This window comes from Dipodomys ordii, unplaced genomic scaffold (genome assembly GCF_000151885.1).
Source record: "Dipodomys ordii isolate 6190 unplaced genomic scaffold, Dord_2.0 Scaffold132, whole genome shotgun sequence".
In the NCBI taxonomy this organism is placed as follows: Eukaryota; Metazoa; Chordata; class Mammalia; order Rodentia; family Heteromyidae; genus Dipodomys; species Dipodomys ordii.
Window position 1 is genome coordinate 4,232,412 of NW_012267348.1, and position 24,012 is coordinate 4,256,423.

Genomic DNA, 24,012 nt, shown 5'->3' on the forward strand with positions numbered 1-24,012 from the left:
ACCTACAATGCCCATCGAATGGGCAATGTTGTAGGCACTATTTATCCCATTTTGTCAGAGGGGAAACCAAGGCCCAAGAAGTCTAAATAAAGTTTGCATATTAACAGAGCAGGGAAATGCCCAAAGTGGGTCTTAGACCCCCAACTTGCTCTGAATTTCAGGACAGAGTTCTAGGCCAGTGACAGGAGTATGCATGAATCTGGCCTGGATGAGACAAGTAAGTGACTGCAGCTGGCAGGGGAGAGACTGTGTTTTTTCCCTTGTGTTTTCTCTTGGTTGTAAAGACTTGTGAAGACCTGTCTGTGTGGCAGTATGGGCTGCTGTCTGGGGGAGATAATAAACTGGAGGAAATAAGGGCATGCTATGCCCTTTCCCTGGAACCCACCTCCTACCTGTCTTTCCTCTGAATAAGAACCCTACTCCCTCACTTGGGATCACCATTCAGGATCTCTTTGTGCTCCTTGCATTGTCCTGGATCAAGCAGAGGTGCCTGAGTCTACTAGGAATAGAAAACTTGAGCCCTGCTTCCTGAAATACAGGAATGCACTGGCTGGGCCCCTGCCAAGATTTATCTCTGGAATTTGCCTTGGAAAACTCCTAGTCCCCACTGACTTGTGAGGTCCAAGGGTCTTAGTCCACATTGCCAAGAACTTCTCATGGGCATCTAATTAACTTCTAGATTGCTATCTGTCATTCTGTCCCACTTTCTTCTCTTGTTCTCTTTTTGGATCTTGTAGATGCTACAGTACTGAAAAGACTACGTGTTCATGTTTTTCTTCTCTACAGTTAATGGTATCTCCAGATGAGCTCTGCCCAGACCTCATTTCTAATCAACAAGGATTCCATAAATCTTTACTGAGTCACTGCTCTGTGCTGAAGCCTGAGATGTGGAAGAGGGGTTAGCACGGTAGCTCACTTCTGTGCTTGAAGCAGACATTGCTAACTGATCACCAGATTTCTCAGAATCTTTCTCAATACAGCTCCAGGGGCTGTTGGCAACCAGCTGGAACTTTCACATCAGTAGACATCCATTTATTCTCCCTTCTGCACTCCACCTGCTGCTGAGGATTGAGGCCAGGATCAAGCTAGGGCTTCTTGTGCAATGCTGTCCTTGTCCTGGCCCACCTCACACTGCCTGTGCCCTGATTTCTTTGTCCTCATTCTCAATACCTAACACAGGACGGGGGGAGGGGGGCCGCGGAGAGACAAATAGGATCATGTATCTTCTTGTCTCAGGTTCCTATTGCAAGGCTGCAATAGCCTGGTTAGGTTCTCAGCTCTAAAATAGTGCAATGCCACCAGGCAGCTTCCACAACTATCTCCATGTCTTTATCTGGAGCTCTCCTAGATGTAAGTCTGTGCAGAGTTGCTCTGGATTCCAGAGTTCAAAAGACCCCTGGTCCAGACTTCTGTTCCTGAGCTGCTCACTGTTCAAGGTGCTCACTACTCATGAGGTAGAGAACGAGACCCAACTTTCTTTGTCTTTTCCAACCACTCAGACAAGTATATTAACACTCGCTGGGTACCAGAGTCCATGAGCTGTGGACATGAGTCCACCTCCCTGAACAAAAACAGAGTGTCCCTGACTCAAGATGCTTGAGGTCTGCAGGGGAAAGAGACAAATTCTCCCTCCTTCTCTCTTTCTCTCTTACTCTCCCTTTCCTTCTCCCTTTCCTTCTCCTTTTCCTTCTTCTTTCCCCCTCTTTGGTGTCAGTACTAGGGCTTGAACTCAAGGCTTAGAGCTTCCACTCAGGGCCTAGGTGCTATCCCTTAGCTTTTTTTCCCTTAAGGCTAGTGCTCTTGAACCACAGTTTACTTCTAGCTTTTTGGTGGTTAACTGGAGCTAAGAGTCTCACAGGCTTTCTTGCTTGGGCTAGCTTTGAACTATGATTCTCAGATCTCAGTCTTTTGATTAGCTAGGACAATAAGCATGAGCCACTAGTGTCTGGCTCCCAGATAGAGATTCATGAGAAAGTATTAAGAGCTGGGTGAGGTAGGTTGAGCTCAATCCCAACCTTGCCCCTGCCAATTTAGCTTTAATTTTCTTTCCTATGAAATAAAAACAAACAAAATAATACTTGGTCTCCCATATTTACTTAAAAGTTAAACAAGGCTCAGTGGTAGAGTCTTGTACAAGATCCTGGGCATAATCTCTACTGCCAGAAAAAAAAAAGACTAATCCTTCCCTATTATTTATTGAGCATCTAGTATACACTAACCTCTTCACTTGGCTTCCAGGAGATGATTGCTGTCTTGGAGCTGTTAGTCTCTTGGAGAACTGACAAGACTATCATCATAACAGTAAAAAAATGACCACATGGAGTGAAAGTCTAGAAGGGAACATCCACAGACCATGAAAGCCAAAGACCCTGAACCCACTGAGATTTCAAAAAAGGCTTTCTGCACAAGTAACTCCTGAAAGAGTAGGAAAAGGGCAGCAAAGAGAGTAAATGTACAACACTGAGTTACAGCATTTATTTAAATACAAGGCAGCAGAAATGTCCAGGCTATGTTAGGTACTAGATGTGGGACAGGTGAACTGGGTCAAGGCATGTCCAAAGAGCTTCATTATTTACTGTCTTGGTTATAAATTATTTACACTAGCTTCCTGATGATTTATAATGTTTGTTGTCCTAGTGCTGGGCTCCTGGCAGGTAAATCATATGCCTTGCAGCTCTACCCTGGGAGGAGTCCCAGGATATTAGCAGAAGGAGGACTGTGATCCAGAAGATCAGACCTTTAGGCAGTTCTGAGCTCTTCCAACAAGACTCAAGCCCCACAGCCTTGAAGTCTCCACCCTCCCCACTCCCACCCCACCCCCACCCCCACAGACCACAGAGAGAGAGAGAACCAGGAATCCAGGAGTAAAAGGAAGAGGCAGAAGCAGAACCAACAGTTCCCTGGTGCTCCCTGGCTGTGTGACCTTGCACAGCATTCTGGGTATTTTGTTTCTCCCTGTTAAAAGGGGGCTAACAATAGAACAGTGTTTTGAAGTATAGATTGAGATCACAGGGCACAGAGTCTGAACTCAGTTACATCACAAGCGGTTTGAAATTCCTGTGTGTTTCATGAGATGTTTGCCAAGTGCAATTTTAGGACAGCCTGTCTGTTGTAGCACACCTCATCTCTTAAAGAACGTCTATGAAGTGTTAGTGTGAGCTCTAGTGTGTTTAAGCTGCTCAGGTTGGAAGTTGTCAGTCGGTAGAACTCTTGGAAGGGTCTAACTTGGCTCCTGGAGGAGGGAGACAGACCAGTGATCTCTCATGGTCTGCATCTCTCTTAGAGTCTCTTTATAACAACTTTCTAGAAACTAGTCCTTTCTAGAAACATTTTTTTAAGAAAGGAAGAAAGGAGGAGACTTTACAGTGGGAGGGGTGTGGGGTACCCTCAAGTGGACACCTAGGACCACCCAGGCCAGGAAGTACCTCTTGTTGCTCTGAGGGAAAAGGGCTCCTGAGGGCCTGGAACTCTTTTTTTTTGGCCAGTCCTGGAGCTTGAACTCAGGGCCTGGGCTCTGTCCCTGAGCTTCTTTTGCTCAAGGCTAGCACTCTACCATTGAGCCACAGTGCTACTTCTGGCTTTTTCTGTTTAGGTGGTACTGAGGAATTGAACCCAGAGCTTCATGCAGGCTAGGCAAGGACTCTACCACTAAGCCACATTCCCAGCCAGGCCTGGAACTTTATGTACAGCTGGAATAATTGGCTCTAGAAGAAAGGCTGCACTCATGGCTGTGGACTCATAAAGACTTTACAGCAGGCCCAAAGCCCAGGCTCTAACCTGGACCAGCAGGATGGAAATGTCAGGTAAGCAAGGATAGTGATGCCACCAGATTGCTACGTGGAACTTTCCCGTTGCATGCTCTATATGGGTGAGAAGCCAGCTAACACACAGGGTCTTCTTTCAAGGTCCTTTGGACCACATCACTAATCTATTCACTGATCCACTAAACAGGTTGCACATAGAGGCCAGAGATAAGAAGGGATCATAAGACAACACAGAATCAGAATTGAGATCAGAACAGATGGAAATCTGTGGATTCAGCAAGCAAGGTCCTTAGGGGCCATTTGGTCTAATCCCTCGGCATGGTACCCAGAAAGGTAACAATCCATCCTGAGCCTGTTCTTCTCATACCATTCCACATCCTTTCCTTGCTCTGATCTTTGCCTATGCTGAAGGGGCCCCAACCTCTGTTCCCACGTTCTAACAGGAGAAGAGAAGTCATTCTAGATATTTCAAATAGAAAGAGTTCAAGGTAGGGAATTTGTTAAGAAATAGAAGATGTACAGGAAATAGACAGTAAAGAGAGTAGGATTAGGGGAAGCTGCCACCCTAAGGGACAAAGAGAGGAAGGAAAGACTTGCACAAGCTTCCCCTGGAAATCTACGACATTAGTCAGATGGATTTTCCCCACTATGTTTCTCAACCAGTGTTTGTGGCAGGAACTTCTCAACTGAGTGTACATTTCCCTCCTTTAGCTGCAGTTCTGAATGCACAACTGGCTATAAAGCCTGCCCTTTAAGGAATGCCCTGGGAACCCAGGAAATCGACATCTCAATCCTACTATCAAGATTCCAAATAGTATCAGCCACTCAATCTTGAAGCTTTCTTTTCTTTTTTCCTTTTTTTTTTTGTCATTCATGGAGCTTGAACTAGGGGTCTGGGCACTGTCCCAGAGCTCTTTTGCTCAAGGCTATTAAAGCTAACTTTCAACTCACCAATGGAATGGACCCACAGATCTTTACTAAGCATCTACATGGTGCCAGACACTGATACGTAATCTTGATTTTACTTGACTCCACACCTAGGAAATGGATGTTACTATATACCCCCATTTTACAGACAGAGAAACTGAGGCTCTGAAGGAACAAGTTACCTTAAGATCAGAGCTGTTGGGGCTGCAATGCTTGGTAAGAAATGTACGCATTATCCTGCCCATGCAATTGTAACCCCTCTGTACAGTATGTTCACAAATAAAATAAAATTAAATTAAAAAAAAAGATCAGAGCTGTTTTATTTCTTCCACAGCTGTGAGGCACAGACCTGGAGAACCTTTAGCATTTACCATTTGGACATTTGAAGTTTCAAGTATTTGATAGTAACCTCAAAGGTGGCATTTTTCTGCCATTTGTAGCATTGCTAAGGCATGAATTTGAGCCCTGAACAGGCTAAGGTTGGGAGAGAATCATTAATTTGAGGTTTGAATGAGGTGAAGCAGACTGATTTCATGGCCATTACCCCCTTGGGAAGGCATACGGGCCAGTCAGGCTCTGTGGCAAGGTTACCTGATCTCCTATAGTCATGTGACCTTTAGCTAGTTCTTTTACCTCCTTAGCTGTAAGATGAGCTGCACAAGCCTGACCTTGAAGGGTTCTTGTGAAAACCTATCTTACACATAAAGGTCCTATCACTCCACATAGTAGGTGTTGTTAGGACAATGATACTGCTCCATGCCCATGTAAATAGATGTATAATTGAAGGTTTCCTGGCGGGTCATGAGGCTTGAGTTAGAAGGAGCTCCATGGGCAGTTAGGATGATTCCAAAGCGCAATGTGTCCAGGAAGGCTAATGTCAGTGAGGCATGAAGGTCAGGCAGGGAGGCTCAAGAATTATGCGTGGGAACTCTGATCTTTGGGTCACAGACTTGGGTGCAAATGGCAGTTCTGCCCCTTCCTGGTGGAGTGACCTTATGTAAATCATTTCCATAAGATTTACTTTTTGCCAGATCCGGGTGGCTCATGCTTATAATTCTAGCATAATTCTAGTGTAATTCTCAGAAGGCTGAGATCTGAGGAAAGTGATTTGATGCCAGTCCAGACAGGAAAGTCTGTGAGACTTTTTTTTTTTTTTTTTTTTGCCAGTCCTGGGGATTGAACTCTGGGCCTAGTTGCTGTCCCTTGTCCCCAAGTCTTGTGCTCTACCATTTGAACCACAGCACCACTTCTGGCTTTTTCTGTGATTAACTGGAGATAAGAGTCTTATAGCTGGGCTGGGAAGGTGACTCAGTGGTAGAGCGCTTGCCTTGCATGCCTGAGGCCCTGGGTTCGATTCCTCAGCACCACATAAGCAAAAAAAAAAAAAAAAGCCGGAAGTGGTACTGTGGCTCAAGTGGTAGAATGCTAGCCTTGAGCTGAAGAGCTGAGGGAGAGCGCCCAGGCCCAGAGTACAGGCGCCACGACCTGACTCAAAAAAAAAAAAAAAAGAGTCTTATAGCTTTTCCTGCTCTGTCCAGCTTGAACCATGATCCTGATTTCAGCCTCCTGAGTAACTAGAATTATAGACATAAGGCACAAGAGTCTGGCTCTGTGAGACTCTTATCTTTAGCTAAGCATAAAAAAATTCCACAGTGGATCTATACTCAAATGATAGTGCTTTGAGCACCAAAGCTTAGGGACAGAGCCCAGGTTTTGAGTCTAAGCCCCAGGACCGACACACACACACACACACACACACACGACTCATTTTTCTTATTTATAAAGTAGGGGGTAAGCTCAGTGCCCATTTCTTAAATTACACTGAGGACATTAAATGAAACAATGCTGCTAAAACATTTCAAATATATCTGACACATGCTAAATACTTAAATAATGTCAGTAGTTACTATTATTTAGTACCTATGGTCACTGCGATTTCCATAAAGACTGGACCAGAGCTTCAGGGCATGAATAGAGGGTGAGAGTTCTGCCAGTACCTTACTACTGAGTAATTACTACTAAGAAATTCCTGGACCCTAGAAGCATCAGGCTACTTGCCCTTCAGCTTTGTTTTTAATTTGAAGAATTCCTAGCATGGTGCCCGTGGCTCATGCCTGCAATCCTAGCTACTCAGGAGGCTGAGATCTGAGAATCATGGTGTGAAGCCAGCCTGGGTAAGAAAGTCCATGAGACAATTATTTAAAAAAAAAACCACCAGAAAAATTACTGGTGCTGTGGATTAAGTGGTAGAGTGGTAGCCTTGAGTGGACGAGCTTAAGGACAGCGCCCAGACCCAGAGTTCAAGACCCACAACCAACAACAAAAAGAAGAAGGAGGAGGAGGAAGAATTCTTGCCCACAGAAAAGAAGTTTCCTCCATTACTTCACATCAGAGTGGAATCTGGGGCATGGCCAAGGTCTCTTGAACTTGGAGCTGATTGCTCCATCTGCCCCTATTAAGACACCTTGTTGGACTCCTTCAGCTCCATTATCACCCTGCAGAGACACTTTCTGGCTTCCTAACTGAAATGGTCCTGGGACTGGACTGCCTTTTTGACTTTGAGACACTTAGGATCTGCAATTATCATCATGATCATTGTTATAAGTTTACTCTCTACTTCCATACACCAGAAGGAAAGCTCCTATAGGTAAGGTCGTTTTTTTGTTTTGTTTTGTTTTTATGTTAGAGCTTCATTTAGGGCCTAGCTCTTAGTAGGCATTCATAAACAACTGCTAAATGAGCAAATGGTTAGCAGGGAGGCAAAAGTGTTGGGGCGGGGGGAGGGGGGGCTGAGGGGGCTGGGAAGGTGGCTCAGTGATAGAGTGCTTGCCTTGCATGCATAAGGCCCTGGGTTCAATTCCTCAGCACCACATAAGCAGAGAAAGCCAGAAGTGGTGCTGTGGCTCAAATGTTAGAGTGCTAGCCTTGAGCTGAAGAGCTGAGGGACAGTGCCCAGGCCCAGAGTTCAAGCCCCATGACCCACAAAAAAAAAAAAGTGTTTGTTGGTAGGAGGCCCAAGGACATTGGTGAGAATGCAGAAGGCCTCAATTCCAATACTACCTTTGCCCTTAATCTACCCTATCAATGGGTAGATTGAGATCTTGGCCTCAATCTGTCCATTGATGCCAAGAAATCTTTGGGGAGATGGGCTTTAAGACCCTTATCGTCCCAGCATGCCTCCTGCATTCCAGAATTCTACCAAGCTGTAACTCTAGTGGAACTCGTAGCCACTGCGTAACAGGAAGGTTCCATGACAGTAGAAGCAGCTAGTATTTCACACATTTTTTTTTTGCCAGTCTTGGATTTGAACTCAGGGCAATTACCCTGAGCTTTTTTTGTCAAGACTAGCACTCTACCACTTGAACCATAGCACTACGACTGGCCTTTTCTGTTTATGTGGTACTGAGGAATTGAACCCAGGGCTTCATGCATGCTAGGCAAACATTCTACCTCTAAGCCACCTTCTCAGACTCCCACTGGTTATTTTTAAGGTAGGGTCTAGCTCCTACCAGAGATGTGTCTGAATTGCAATCCCATACTTTGAACTTCCCATCATTGCTAGGATCACAGGTGTGCATCACTGCTTCCAGTTTCTCTCCAGTGAAGATGGATCTCAAAGACTTCTGCTTGGACTATCCTGGATCCATGATCCTCTACATATTACCCTCTCATGTATCTTGGGATGATTGTCATGTGCCACTGTGCTCACTTATGGGTTGGGAAGGGGTCTTGTGAGCTTTTTTGCCCAGGCTGACCTGTAACTGTGGTCCTCCTACTCTTAACTTCCAATGTAGCTAGGATTACAGGCATGAGCCTGTAATGAGCACCTGGTTAATTTATCCTTTATATATGAGACCTGCTCATTTTTGTGTGTTTGTATGTATATTTGGCACATGTATTTATGATTACTAGCCTAAGACCAACAAATTCCCTCAATTAGATACAGAGGCTAAACAACGTTTTTTCTCTCTCTGTCTCTCTGTCTCTCTGTCTCTGTCTCTCTCTCTCTCTCTCTCTCAGTATTAGAGTTGGAATTAGGGTTGCTTGTTATGCAAGTGTACTACCTGCTAAGCCACAACTCCAACCCTTTTTGTTTTGGTAATTTTTTTAAAATTTTATTTTATTGTAAAGATGCTGTACAGAGGGGTTACAGTTACATGAGTAAGGTAATGAGTACATTTCTTGTCGAATGTTTTGGTAATTTTTCAGGTAGAGTTTCACATTTTTCACATGCTTGGCCTGAACCCAGTCTTCCCATCTATGCCTTTTGCATTGCTGGCATTACAAGGAAATTGCCACTATGTCCAGCTTGTTGGTTTAGATTGGGTCTTGCTACCTTCTTGCCCGGACTGGCTTTGAACCACTATCCTCCCATTCTCTGCCTCTTGAGTAGCTGGTTTTACAGGAATGATGCACTGTGCCTGGCTTAAGCAAAGGGTGCTCTCTCTCTCTCTCTCTCTTTGTATGTTTTTTTTTTTTTTTGGTCGGTCGTGGGGTTTGAACTCTGGGCCTGGGCGCTGTCCCTCAGCTCTTTAGCTCAAGGCTAGCACTCTACCACTTGAGCTACAGCGCCACTTCTGGTTTTCTGGTGGTTTATTGGAGATAGGAGTCTCATGGTCCCTCCTGCCCGGGCTGGCTTTGAACCGCGATCCTCAGATCTCAGCCTCCTGAGTAGCTAGGATTACAGGCGTGAGCCACCAGTGCCCTGCTTCTCTCTGTATGTTGATGCTGGGACCTGAACTCAGAGCCTCATGCTCTCACTTGGCTTTTTTGCTCAAGGCTGGCATTCTACCATTTGAGCCATGTCTCCACTTCTGGCTTTTTGCTGGTTAATTAGAGATAATAGTCTCACAGATTTTTCTGCCTGAGCTATCTTCAGACTGGGATACTCAGATTTCAACCTCCTAAGTAGCTTGTATTACAGATGTAAGCCTCCAGTGCTGGTCAGGAAAAGCTTTTAAAGCAATCATTACTTACATATAAGGTAATAATTTGGTCATCACGTTCTAAGTATAAGCAGTGATTGGCAACTTTAGATTTATTGATTAAAAATATACCTGTTGGGCTAGGAATGTGGCTTAATGGTAGAGTGCTTGCATGAAGCCCTAGGTTTGATTCCTCAATACCACATGAACAGAAAAAGCCAGAAGTGGTGCAGTGGTTCAAGTGGTAGTGTGCTAGTCTTGAGCAAAAGAAGCTCAGGGACAGTGCCCAGGTCCTGAGTTCAAGTCCTAGGAAATATATAAATAAATAAATAAATAAATAAATAAATATATATATATATATATATATATATATATATAACTTTGGGGCAGAAATCATTGCACTTGGTGCTTAGTAAAGATGTTATGAATTATTATATATACAAGTTATCAGTTCTTTATTAGATTCAAAAGTTATCTGTCAAATAAACAATAATTTTTCCATCTAAAAAAAAGGTCAGGCTGGGAGCTGGTGGCTTACTCCTGTAATCCTAGCTACTCAGGAGGCTGAGATCTGAGGATCACAGTTCAAAGCCAGCTTGGGCAGGAAACTCCGTGACACTCTTATCTCCAATAAACCACTAGAAAACCAGAAGTGGTGCTATGGCTCAAGTGGTAGAGTGCTCACCTTGAGCTGAAGAGTTCGGGGAAAGCACCCAGGTCCAGAGTTCAAGCCCCATGACTGACCAAAAAGAAAAAAAAAAAAAGGTTAGGTGCTGGTGGCTCATGTTGTAATCCTAGCTACTCAGGATGTGGAGATCTAAGGAATGCAGTTTGAAGCCAGCTCGAGAAGGAAAGTCTCTTATCTCCAATTAGCCAGCAAAAAGTCAGAAGTGAAGTTTTGCTCAATTGGTCGAGTGATAGCCTTAAGAAAAAAGCTGGTGGATAGTGTCCTGTATTGGTTTGGTATGAAAGAAAGAAAGACAGAGAGAGAGAGAGAGGGAGAGAGAGAGGGAGGGAGGGAGGGAGGGAGGGAAGAAGGAAAGAAGGTAGAAAGGGAAGAAAGAAGGAAAGAAAGAAAGAGAAAAAGGAAGGAAGAAGGAAAGAAAGAAAACAAGAAAAGAAAACACTAGCAGATCTATTTTGAAACGTTTCTCAGATTGGCTGTGCTTGAGCCATGAGTGACTAAGCCCCAAGAATTCTCACTTCCCTTGGGGCTACTTCCTTTACCACATGACTTGGAGCCCAAATCACATAGTACCACACCACATACAAGAACACACATATTCATACACACAAGTTCATATGCACTCAGACTCAATCAACATACACATGCTATAGCATGTGCATGCAGACAACTCACATATATTTGCTTACATATACTCACATGCACAGGTAAATACAAACATATACACCATATACATTCTCACATAAAACTCACTGTTACACTCTCATAAATGTATGCACATTAACATATATATATATATATATATATATATACAGTCCACATAGTCATACACATTTTCACTCATACATATCCACATGCTAATTTGCACACAATTGCATCCACTCACTGTGCTTACATACACATATTCACATTTGTATTTGCTGATACACTTTCACCTTACCCACAAATGCACTGTTTCACATACATGCTTTCATACCCAATCTGCATGCACGTACTCATATAGGCACATATTGTCATACATATATCCACATACATACGTTTGCCTTCCACATATTCAGTCATGCAGACATGTACAAACTCATTCAGTTTCACACACACATTTTGTGCACACTCCTTTCTATGTAAACCCAAACCCCACCCATCAGCTGCTCATCTACCCCAGCTGCCCAGTCCTGGCCTTTCTGATGTCTTTTCTGTTCTCTTTTTCCTTCTGGTTCTATTTATTTTATTAGCCATAATGAGCATATTTGGAGAGGGTTCTATTTTCACCCTATCTGGAAACATATTTCCCCTTGGCCAAGAACTTGGCAGATTAGTGAGAAGACTTTTAGCTGCCATGATGTGGGCTGGGAGGGCTGAGGCTATGCCAGGAGGGAGAATAGAAAGCCACAGAAGCAGGAGGGCTTTCTTTCCAGGATGACCTGGCAGCCTGAGCTGGAGCGATTGCCTCTGAAATTCTTTGTGGGTAGCTCTGACCTCGGGGCAGCTGTTCCTTACAGAGCAGGAAGTGCTCCCAACTCCTAATTACCTCTATTTTCTATAAGGCAATATAACATTTATGGGTCATCTCAGATATGTCTTCTATCTAGTGAGCATTTCCTCTGCTCCAATGCATGCATCACTTCATTTCAACTTCATAATCACCTGGACAGATTGTGCCATTAAATCTCCCATTGCATAGCTAAGAAAACTTAAGCTCATAGAGGTCAAGAGACATGCATAAGACATGTAGCGGTAGGGACAGTGCAGACCCCTTCTGTCTTCCTATTATACCATTCCAAGTAGTCTATTGTCCCCTGCACTCACCCTGCAGAGATGTCTGGAGAAGACTGGGGTTGTGTGACTGGCCCTTGGCCTGGTCATGGTGGGTTTAAACTGAGTTTCAAGGCGGAGAATGTGGCTTAGTGGTAGATTGCTTGCCTAGCCTGCATGAAGCCCTGGGTTTGAGTCCTCAGTACCAGATAAACAGAAAAGGCTGGAAGTGGCACTGTGGCTCAAGTGGTAGAGCACTAGCCTTGTGCACAGAGAGGCTCAGGGTAAGTGCCCAGCCCCTGAGTTCCAGCCCCAGGACTGGCAAAATAAGGTAAAATAAAATAAACTGAGACTAAAGGTACATACCTACAAGGTTCTTGTTCTGTTGGTAGCCTGGATAATTGACACACCCAGTCAGCTTCTAGCTGCTAGGTCTTGATCAGAGTAGTGTCTGATGAGACCAGGCAGGCCTTGGGGGAAGGAGGATTGCACATAGGGCCTCTGAAACCCAAAGTTCCTGTCCAGTCCACATATCCTCCATTTTTGGAGTAGTGTCCTTCCTATGTAGATCCCTGGGAGGCAGAACAGCACAAGTCTTCATGTTCCAAGCAGGGCCCTGGTTTTTGTGTAGTTTCCCAATCTCTGATATATTGGCATATTGTAGGTTCTCAGTAAATGTCAGCTAAAATCAGACATTTTAAATGGGCTAAAGGTTTAAATTAACATGTCTCTAAAAAGTGGCCAATAAGAGCATGAAAATATGTTCAAAATCACTAGTCAAAAGGACAGGCAAATCAGAACCACATTAAAATACCACTTCATATACACCAGGATGTCTATGACAGGAATATGGGAAATAAGTATTGACAAAGATGTGGAGAAACTGGACCCTTTATACATTGTGAAGTAGGAATTTGAACTGGTATAGCCACTATGGAAAACAGTTTGGTAGTTCCCCAAACTTGTAACAAAGAGTTACCACAAGACCTAGTAATTCTACTCCTAGAGAACTGAAAGCATATGTACACACAAAAACCTCTACCCAAGTGTTCATAGCAGTATTATTCATAACTCTCAAAAAGTGGAAACAGCACACATGTCCATCAAATGAGGAACAGATAAAGCAAGTGAGGAATACCCATGTAGTATAAGACTATTCAGTCATATAAAGAATGAAGTACATTCCTCAGCATGGGTGGCCTACAAAAACATTATGCTAGGTGAAGGAATCCAGATAGGAAAGACCTCATCTGTGTTTCCATACATGAAATGTTCAGAATAGGCAAACTCAAAGAGATACAAACTAGATTAGAAGAAGTTGCCAGGAACTGGGAAGAAGGGGAACCTGGATGAATATGATTTTCTTTTTGGACAGTCCTGGAGCTTGAATTTAGGGCCTGGGCACTGTCACTGAGCTTCTTTTGCTCAAGGCTAACACTCTACCACTTGAGCCACAGTACCACTTCTGGCTTTTTCTGTTTCAATGGTACTGAGGAATTGAATCCAGGGCTTCATACATGCTAGGCAAGCACTCTACCATTAAGCCACATTCCCAGCCCAAATATAATTCTTTCTTTCTTCTTTTTCTTTCTTCTCTTTCTTTTTTTTTGGTTGGTTGGTTGGTTGTGGGGCCTGAACTCTGGGCCTGGGTGTTGTCCCTCAGCTCTTCAGCTCAAGGCTAGTGCTCTACCACTTGAGCCACAGTGTCACTTCCAGTTTTTTCTGTTTATGTGGTGCTGAGGAATTGAACCCAGGGCCTCATGCATGCTAGGCAAGCACTCTACCACTGAGCATCTTTCCCAGCCCCACAAATACAATTCTTAATGATGCAACTGTTCTGGAATTAGATATTGGTGATGGTTGTACAATCCTATGATATTCTAAGCCCACAGAATTGTACACCTTAATCTATCTATCTATCTATCTATCTATCTATCTATCTATCTATCTATCTTTATGCTGGTACTAGGTTTGAATTCCTGTTCTTGCTTAGCTCTTTTAGCTCAAAGCTAGAGTTCTACCACTTGAGCCACACTTTCACTTTTGACTTTTTGCTGGTTAACTGGAGATAAGACTCAGATTTCTTTGCCCAGGTTAGCTGGCTTCAAACTTTGATCCTCAGATCTCAGCCTCCTGAGTAGCTAGAATTCTAGGTTATGAGACTGGTACCTGGCTCTAAATTGTACAGGTTTGTTTTTTTTATTGTTTTAGTCAGTCATGTGGATTGAACTCTGGGTCTGGACACTGTCCCTCAGCTCTTAAGCTCAAGGCAAGTGCTCTACCCCTTGAGCCACAGCGCCACTTCCGGGTTTCTGGTGGTTTACTGGAGATAAGAGTCTCACAGACTTTCTTGCCTCCAGTTGGCTTTGAACTATGATCCTCAGATCTCAGCCTCCTGAGTAGCTAGGATTACAGGCATGAGCCACTGGCACTCAGCTTAAATTGTACACTTTAAAAAAGTGTACATGTCAATAAAAAGTATATATGTCAATAAGATATTTAAATGATTTGAGGGAGGAAGGAAGGAAGGAAGGAAAGAAAGAAAGAAAAGAAGGAGAAGGTCCTTGAAAAGAATCTATTTGGGGGCTGGGAAGGTGGCTCAGTAGTAGAGTGCTTGCTTTGCATGCATAAGACCCTGGGTTTGATTCCTCAGCACCACATAAGCAGAAAAAAGTTGGAAGTGGCTCTGTGGTTCAAATGATAGAGCACTAGCCTTGAGTTGAAGAGCTGAGGGACAGTGCCCAAGCCCAGTTCAGGCCCCACTACCAACAAAAAAAAAAACAAAAAAAGAAGAGGGCTGGGAAGGTGGCTCAGTGGTAGAGTGCTTGCCTTGCATGCATGAGGCCCTGGGTTCGATTCCTCAGCACCACATAAGCAGAAAAAAAAAGTGGAAGTGGCGTGTGGCTCAAGTGGTAGAGTGCTCGCCTTGAGCTGAAGAGCTGAGGGACAGTGCCCAGGCCCAGAGTTCAGGCCCCACGACCGGACCCAAGAAGAAGAAGAAGAAGAAGGAGAAGAAGAAGAAGAAGAAGAAGGAGAAGGAAAAGAAGAAGAAGAATCTATTTGAGAATGGGAGATAGAAGTCCAAAAATATGAAATGTTTTTCCAAGGTCACAGGGAGAAATGTTGTTAGCCCTGCAGATGGAAATATGATGAAATGGTTCTAACAGCTTGTATTTATTGCCTATATTCATACTATGTGCCTAACAGTGTGGAAGTTTCCATATGCACCATCCCACTTAATTCTCACTACAACCCACATGAAGTTCTTATTACCATCTCTATTTTACAGCTAAGAAAACAAGGAGCTGGGAGCTGGTGGTTCACATTTGTAGATCTAGCTACTCAGGAATTTGAGATCTGAGGATCATAGCTGCTAGCCAGTCTGGGCAGAAAAATCCATAAGACTCCTATCTCCAATTAATTATCAAAAAATCTGGAAGTGGAGCTATAGCTTAAGTGGTAGAGTGCTAATTTTGAGGTAGGGGGAAGCTAAGAGGCGGCACCCAGGCCCTGAGTTCAAGCCCCAGGACAGGCAGAAGCAACAAAAGCAACACAACAAAAACCCTCATAGACAGTAACACAAACAAGGGCTAGAAGAGGCTAAATGACTTGCCGAAGAAGCTTTTGAATTTAGATCAATCCATCTCCAAAGATAACAAAAATGGTTCTGCCTGACTTGGTTGGTTGGTTGTTTTTTGTTATTGTTGTTGTTGTTTGGTTTTTTGTTTTGTCAGTCATGAGGCTTGAACTCTGGGCCTGGGTGTTGTCCCTCAGCTTTTCAGCTCAAAGCAAGCACTCTACCACTTGAGCCACAGCACCACTTCTGGTTTTCTGGTGGTTAATTGGGAGATTAGAGTCTCACATACTTTCCTGCCCAAGCTGGCTTTGAACTGTGATCCTCAGATCTCAGCCTCCTGAGTAATTAGGATTAAAGGTGTGAGCCACCAGTGCCTGGCGACCTGGTTGTTTTTACATGAGGGATTCTATTTACAAGCCTTCAATGGGAGAAGAAAGACCAGACTCTCAGGTGCTATTGGAGCAGAGCTGACAGGAGAGGTGTCATGGTTCCAGGCTCCACACTAGTCTCTTGAGGGGCACAGATTTGTGAGTAACTTTCTAGAATCTGGTCCAGGAGCATCTGGGGCCACTCTCCAAGCTGAACTGTTGCTCTAAGAGGCAGGATATACAACATGCTCAGTTTGGTGGCCTCAGCTGGCTCTGACTCAAATTTTTTGGGTTGTTGGATAAACAAGGACTACTTCATTTTACCTCTGTGTGACCTTTCTATGTGTGTAGCCATGGGTCCTGAAAGCCAGGCCCCAGGGACAGTTCCTTCCCACTCAATGTATGAGAAGATCTGAGTGTCTATGCCAGGTCCATGCCAGCTGTGAATATGCCAGGGACATTTCCTCATCAGAAGCTTTTTTTTTTTTCGGTCGGTCATGGGGCTTAAACTCTGGGCTTGGGCACTGTCCCTGCGCTCTTCAGCTCAAGGCGAGTGCTCTAACGCTTGAGCCACAGTGCCTCTTCTGGTTTTCTAGTGGTTTATTGAAGAGTCTCATGGACTTTCCTTCCTGGGTTGGCTTTGAACCACGATCCTCAGATCTCAGCCTCCTGAGTAACCAGGATTACAGGCATGAGCCACCGGTGCCAGGCTATCAGGAGTTTTTTTTAAATAGCTGAAAAGCAGCTTGTAGGAAATGGCAAAGGAGGAACTACTTAGGCCCTAGAGTTGGTTGCCAGTCCCAGCTCTGCTACTTTTGGAATGCATAACTCAAGCAGGTCACTAAACCTCTCTGAGTCTAAATTTCCTAATCTATTAATGGGGATAATAGCTCCTAAGATTAGATTTTATTATAAGATTGATGAGATTGGTGAGAAGATTCACTGAGGTGCTACAAGAAGAACTTGAAGCCTGGCCCTGAGCAAAGGCTACAATACTAGCCATTATTACAGTTATGGGGATTATGGATTCCAGTCTGAAGCTGATCTCCAGATCAGAGTATGTTGTAATTACTTAGCTTTTTTTAACTTTTAATTTTTTGTGCTTGAACTTTGGGCCTGGATGTAGTCCTTTAGCTTTTTTGCTCAAGCTTGGCTCTTCCACTTGAGCCACAGCTCTACTTCTGGATTTTTGGTGAAGATAGGACTCTCCCAGACTTCCTTGGTTGGGCTAGCTTTAGAACTGTGATTTTCAAATCTCAGCCTCATGAGTAGCTAGTATTACAGGTGTGAGCCACAGGCTCCTGTCATTTTGGGGGATAGGCGGGGTCTCATTATGGTGCCCAAGTTGGCATTAAACTCATGGTGTAGCCCAGGCTCACATGGAACTAACTGAAGGTCCTCCTGTCCTAGGATTACAGGTAACATACTGCCAACATTTTATATACTTGCAGGCATACACACTCCCACACCCTCAAGTGTTTATCTCCAGATTTCCACATCTGTATGCATGTGACCTTGCATTCATGCTATCACATCTATACATGTAAATAAGCAAGCATGCCCATTTATTGGCAGGTACATAAGTACCTGTATAAACTATCTGGAAGCATAACTGACCTACATAATCTTCCCTACATAACACATGTGCACAAGAACATATGCACATAAATTTGTAGTTAGTCACGTTTGTGTCCACTCCTAAAGACTTGCTGGTCTCAGGACCCCACGATTGGTACTGGCCACAGACTAGTGTGTAGAAGAACTTTGGCACCTGAGGGCAGCCACAGCCAACTGTGAGGTCCTTCCCCAGGCCCAGCAAGTTCCCTCCTCTGAGTTTCACTGCATTTGTTCATTTGCCTCACATGTCTCTGGGTTTGACCAAGCCTCCTTGCCCTTTAAAAGTCACCTGAAAAACATCCCTAATGCACCAGCTAGAAAGATCTGTTTCCCAATCTTTAAGACCCTTTGGAATTTTTTTTGCCAGTCCTGGGAGTTCAGTGCCCTGAATTCAGGGCACTGTCCTTAAGCTTCTTTTTGCTCAAGCCTGGCACTCTACCACTTGATCCACAGTGCCACTTTTGACTTTTTCTTTTTTTTTGGGCAGGGGAGTCCAGTCGTGGGGCCTGAACTCTGGGCCTGGGTGCTGTCCCTCAGCTCTTCAGCTCAAGGCTAGTGTTCTACCACTTGAGCCATAGCGCCACTTCCGGCTTTTTTCTTTTTGCTTATGTGGTGCTGGGGAATCGAACCCAGGGCCTCAGGCATGCAAGGCAAGAGCTCTACCACTGAGCCACCTTCCCAGCCCACTTTTGACTTTTTCTGTTTATGTGATTCTGAGGAATTGAATCCAGGGCTTCATGCATGCTAGGCAAGCACTCTACCACTAAATCACATTCCCAGCCCCCTTAGAAAGTTTTTAACCACTTCAGCCTACCTAGTGTAATGTGTTCTCCCCAAGAGGCACTCTGAACCCCCAGAGGGAAGTGGTTGAGGCTCATGAATGCTTAGCACAGAGCACTAGTGCTGGAGTGCGGCAGATCGAAACAAATTGTGCTGATGTGTAGACATCACAAGCTACTCTTCCTGATGCATAGACCAATCCAGAGGAGCCAGGCAAAGTTAAGAAACTTGTAGCTTCTTACTCAGCTGCTCAGTCCACCACATATACAGACCAGGATCCATGGCCTGTCCTGTGCAAGCTTCCTAAGCACAGAACTCACCCAATGATCTCATTACTGAGGCACTGCTTCTAAATCTTGACGCCATGACCACTGGCTCCCAGAACCAAAACTCCTTGAGAGCTAAACAGGCTTACAGACAATCTCAGGACTTTCTTCACCTGCTTTGGATAGACAGATGCTTCCAGCTCATAGATGCAGGCAGCTTTCCAAAGGTGCCTGAAGACTCATCTTCAGGTAGTTTTCCAGGGGCTCAGTCAGGTTTTCTGAATCAGAACAGCTGAGGTGAAACCCAGGGACCAGAGTAACAATGAACACTTTGATTTAATCCTGGTTAAAGGATTGAGAGTCACACTGCCCAGTTCACAATTTGGCACTGCCATTTACAAGCCCTTAGGCAACATCCTTCACCTTACTGAGCCTCTATTTCCTAGTCTATAATCTGGGGGTGATAATAAGGTCATGAAATGACCTTGTACATTCAGCTACTGTGGAGTATTAGGATCTCAGACACCTTCTCTGGGACTTTAGAGAGGTACTCTCTTGGAAGTCCTCTGGGTAGCACATAACCTTGGCTTAGAAGGCTTGGACTCATGGGGCTGGGAAGGTGGCTCAGTGGTAGAGCACTTGCCTTGCATGCATGAGGCCCTGGGTTCGATTCCTTAGCACCACATAAGCAAAAAGAAAAAAGCCGGAAGTGGACTGTGGCTCAAGTGGTAGAGTGCTAGCCTTGAGCTGAAGAGCTGAGGGACAGAGCCCAGGCCCAGAGTTCAGGCCCCATGACCGGACCCCCCCCAAAAAAACCCAAAACAAACAAGAAGGCTTGGACTCAGAATGCCATATCACCTAGTGACTACCATGTGGGAACATGCCCAGCTCTCCAGATGAGGTCTTCTGCTGAGCTTGTTCAAGGTTCCACCCTGTCTTCTGCCCACTGACAGCTTCCCATTCTGCCCTACTTTCCTGGGAGCTTAGTTGGCTTGGCACTAGCTCTGGTACTTCTCTCTAGTTTTGTAATAAAATAGGTTGTTCAGATCAGCGTTTTCTACCAGGGAGGCCACCTGGCACAGAGAGACAAGAAGCAGGGAGGAGGGTGGAGGAAATAGCTCCTTGAGAATACCAATTTCAGTCTGGTATGCTCAAGGGGTCATTTGTTCCTTAAACTAGATGATCCTCAGGAAGGATCCCTTAATTTTCCTTCTCTGGTTCATCATTTATTTATTTTAATAAATGATTTTCATTCAGTCATTCATTCAGTATTGTTTACTCTATGCCATGAGATCAGGCTCAGTGACCTCCAGGGACTGGTAAACTTTATCTGTAAAGGACCAGTTAGTAAATAGTTTTAGCTTTGTGGGTCTAGATAGTCAGCTATTATAGAAGAAAGTAGTTGTGGACAACATGTATAAATATGAGTGGGTGTGGTTGGATTTTAATAAACTCTTCATAGACATTGAACTTTTAATTTCATATGTTTTTCATACCACCAAGTATTCTTTGGAGCCAAGTGGGCACTGATGGCTCATGCCTGTAATCCTAGCCACTCAGGAGGCTCAGATCTGAGGATCAGGGTTCAAAGCCAGCCCAGGCATTAAAGTCCACAAGACTCTAATATCCGGTTAATCACAGAAAAAGCCAGAAGTGGCTCAAGTGTGTAGAGCACTAGCCTTGAGCAAAAAGGAGCTCACACACACACACACATACATTCTTTGGAAGTTTTTTTTTCAACCACTTAGACAAGTAAGGCCATACAAAACAGGCAACAGTCAATGGGGCCATGACTTGCCAGCCAGAGCTGAACAGGTAAGGTCAGGATGTTCTATGCCTTATTTGTGCTAATATTTTTAACCAAAGTCTTCACCTTTGGAGAAGCTCAGTGAGAAGGGGATGTCCCAGCCTATTAAAGCTCAACCACACAGCCCTCTCAGACTCTACTCTCTCATTGACACTCGTGTTAGATATGGGGACTTTCAGGACTCCTTTAGGACAAGACCAGAAGCTTATGTGCACATGCCAGTATTGGGGCTTGAATTCAGGGTCTGGACAGTGTTCCACCTCTTTTTCACTCAAGTTTGGCACTATGAGAAGCTGTTTTGAAGGCAGGAGTCAGAAAGAATCTGCATCCAGGACCATCCTTAGGTGAATGGTGTTGGAGTGAATGACTTAAAATTCCTATGCATCCGTTTCCTCATCCACAGTACCTCATAGGCTGTTGAATGAAGGAACACACACATACACACAAGCATGTACAATGCTCAGACAAAGGTCTGATACGGAGTCAGTAGTCAGGACTTGTGGATTCTTTTCACAATTCTTTCTCCCCAACCAAACCCAGAAAGACTCTAGGCTCAAAATGTCCTGGCTGGGGCTAGCAGGTCAGAAAGTACCTGCAGGAGAAGGCTGGAGGAGGCTGACCGAACTTCCTGGCCCAGTATCTCCCTGGCCCAGCATCTCCCAGCTGCCGAAAGCCAGGATCTGAGGATCTCGGTTAAAAGCCAACCCGTGAGATTATTTTTGGCCGGTTATGGGGCTTGAACTCTGTGTCTGGGCACTGTCCCTCAGTTCTCCAGCTCAAGGCGAATGTTTTACCACTTGAGCTACAGCACAACTTCTGGTTTTCTGGTGGTTTATTGGAGGTAAGAATTTCACAGCTTTTCCTGCCTGGGCTGGCTTTGAACCATGATCCTTAGATCTCAGCCTCCTGAGTAGCTAGGATTACAGAGTCAGCCACCGGTTTCCGGCCCATGAGATTCTTATCGCCAATAAACTACTCAAAAAGCCAGAAGTGGTGTTGTGGCTCAAGTGGTAGAGGGCTCACCTTGAGCACAAAGAGCCCCAGGGACAGTGCACAGTCCCTGAATTCATGCCCCAGGACCAGCTCCCGCCTGTGCCCGCACCCCCCCCCTTCGCAAAAAAAAGTATATAGATAAGATTTTGTCTGACTCTACTCCAGAGATGAGTTGGAGGAGGCTGGCTTGGGAGACCATCATTCCTGTCAATTCATGGTCCATGAAGTGGCTAGGCTGCCCAGATCAAGGCTATGAGTATTTCAGTCATTACAACAAATACCTCAGTTTGCCAGAGCTTTCTCTACTCTGCAAATACACTGTTTCTCCCTACCCCCTCTTTCCCACCGCTGCTGGTGCCCAGCTTCCTCCATCTCCCAGAGCAATACCACTCCCTCCCCCTCAAGAGCCTGTATTATCTTATCTGATTTCATTCTTTCATAGCACTTATACCTATGTGGAATTTTATTATTTGTCCTTGGAGTTCTTTCAGTCTCTTCTGCTAGAATTCAAGTTTCTTTTTCTTTCTTTCTTTCTTTTTTGGCCTGTTGTGGCTTGAACTCTGGGCCTGAGCGCTGTCCCTGCGCTCTTCAGCTCAAGGCTAGCGCTTGAGTAACAGCACCACTTCCAGTTTTCTAGTGGTTTATTGGAGATAAGAGTCTCACGGAGTTTCCTGCCCAGGCTAGCTTTGAACCGTGATCCTCAGATCTCAGCCTCCTGAGTAGCTAGGATTACAGGCGTGAGCCACCGGCGTCCGGCTGAATTCAAGTTTCTTGAGAGCCAGATTTGTCTGCTATAATCCTTACAACTACCCTAACCAGGTGACTCTCCCTCCCCTCCCCTCCTCTCTCTAGTACAGACTGGTCTAGAACTCACGGTACTGCTACTTCAGGCTCTCAGTGCTGAGATTACAGGTGTGAACCACTACACTCGGCTAACACCGACTTTTAACACTAGTCACAGTACTTAATTTATTTGGGATAGTGAGAGACAATAAAGTAACTCGAATCAAAAAGAGATGAGCTTGAGGCGCAGGCGCGCTGGTTCTCCCAACACAAAGGGACTTTTTGTTTCCGCTCTGCCCCCGCATCCTCAAAGTCACCAATCAGAAAGCTAGTCTGTCCGTGACGCAATCTTCCCGCGACGGAGCAGATGGTTGCAGCGTTTCCGTGTGACGGAGTGTAGGCGCCGCGGCTATGGGCAGCCGGGAGGTGCTGGGCCAGGCTGCTCGGCTGGCCTCCTCCGGCCTCCTCTTGCAGGTACTTTCTGACCCGCCAGCCCCAGCCAGGACATTTTGGGAGGCAGCCCTGAGGGCCCGTCTCGAGAGCCCCCCCACACGCTGTGGAGTCCGGGGAGCCCCCCACCCCGGCTGTGAAATCTGGTTAGCAGAAGACAGTGGCGGTGGTGAGGGGATGTCTGGGCCTGGCGTTGGGAGCCCGCGTTCAGTCTTGGCAGAGTGGCTGCAAACACGCCTTTCGTTTTCTGAACTTTCTATTTCCCATTTGGCTGTAGGAGAGAATTCGGTCTGGTGGCCTAGGCAAGGGCATTTCGTGCACAGGAACATGGTATTTTTTAAGGCAAGGGGTTCATTTTCTCCTTATTCCACCCCTGACCTTCAAACACCTTCCTACAGACGGACTCCCACTGAGTTTAGAGAGACTTTATGGCATAATTAAAAACAGAGATCTGGGTTCAGGCAGCATTGGAACCATGTGTGGTGACCCAAGCCTAATTACTTCACCTGAAGAGCCTCAGATTCTTTCATTTTTTAAATTGTTATTACAAAGGTGATATACAAGAGGTCTTGATAGAATGAGGGTAATAATAATAGTATCTAGTTCATAAGGTAGTTACAAGGATTGATTGAAATTATTTGGATAAATGCACTTAATGTAATGTACACTTAATAAACTTTGGCTGCATCCTGTGTGCCCTTGGACAAGCCTGTGATTCCTAATTTTTGTCATCTACCAGATATGATACATGCTGGCCATCTAAAGGTTATCTAAAAATTCTTGCAGCCTAGGAGTTGGTTATCCAAATGAAGTGGCCATTTTTTCCTGTCTTACTCTTCAACTAATTAACTACTGGACACAAGTTCTAAATCTACCCTCTTCATTACCTTAAAGAGGCACACTGATGTTAGGAGAAAGAACTAGAAGACTTGGGCTCTAATTTCTGCCTTGTCACTTGCTAACCTTCCCCTGAGAAAATTGCTTGACTTCTCTGAACATTAGGTTCTTCATCTTCAGTTAGAAAAATGATGCAAATCAGAATCATTAGGAAGATTAGATTAAATCATGCCTGTTAGGTGCCTGGCACACTACATATGTTAGCGTTTTTTTCTATTAGGGTAATTTTTAAATGGTCAGTGTAGGGATGAAATGATATCTGCATAAAACAGAATAGTGTCTTGCACACTGTATGTACTTAATGTTAGTAAGTCCTCACATAACCCTGTTTATCCTAGTTGTTTGTTTTTTTATTCTACAGCATAAATATCTAGTTTCAATGCTTTTATCCACAATGCTGATTTTCTACCTTTAACAATCC

At 44.7% G+C, this 24,012-nt stretch overlaps 1 protein-coding gene across 1 annotated transcript in view; it reads left to right on the forward strand.

The window, feature by feature from the left end:
* The first annotated feature begins 22,553 nt into the window (after positions 1-22,553).
* The window catches only part of Rft1 (RFT1 homolog (S. cerevisiae)), a 44,265-nt gene continuing 42,806 nt past the window's right edge, over positions 22,554-24,012 (forward strand). The window contains exon 1 of the mRNA XM_013030713.1: positions 22,554-22,718. Coding sequence (XP_012886167.1) covers positions 22,656-22,718 — 63 coding nt within the window. The 5' untranslated portion in view covers positions 22,554-22,655. The remainder of the gene's footprint in view (positions 22,719-24,012) is intronic.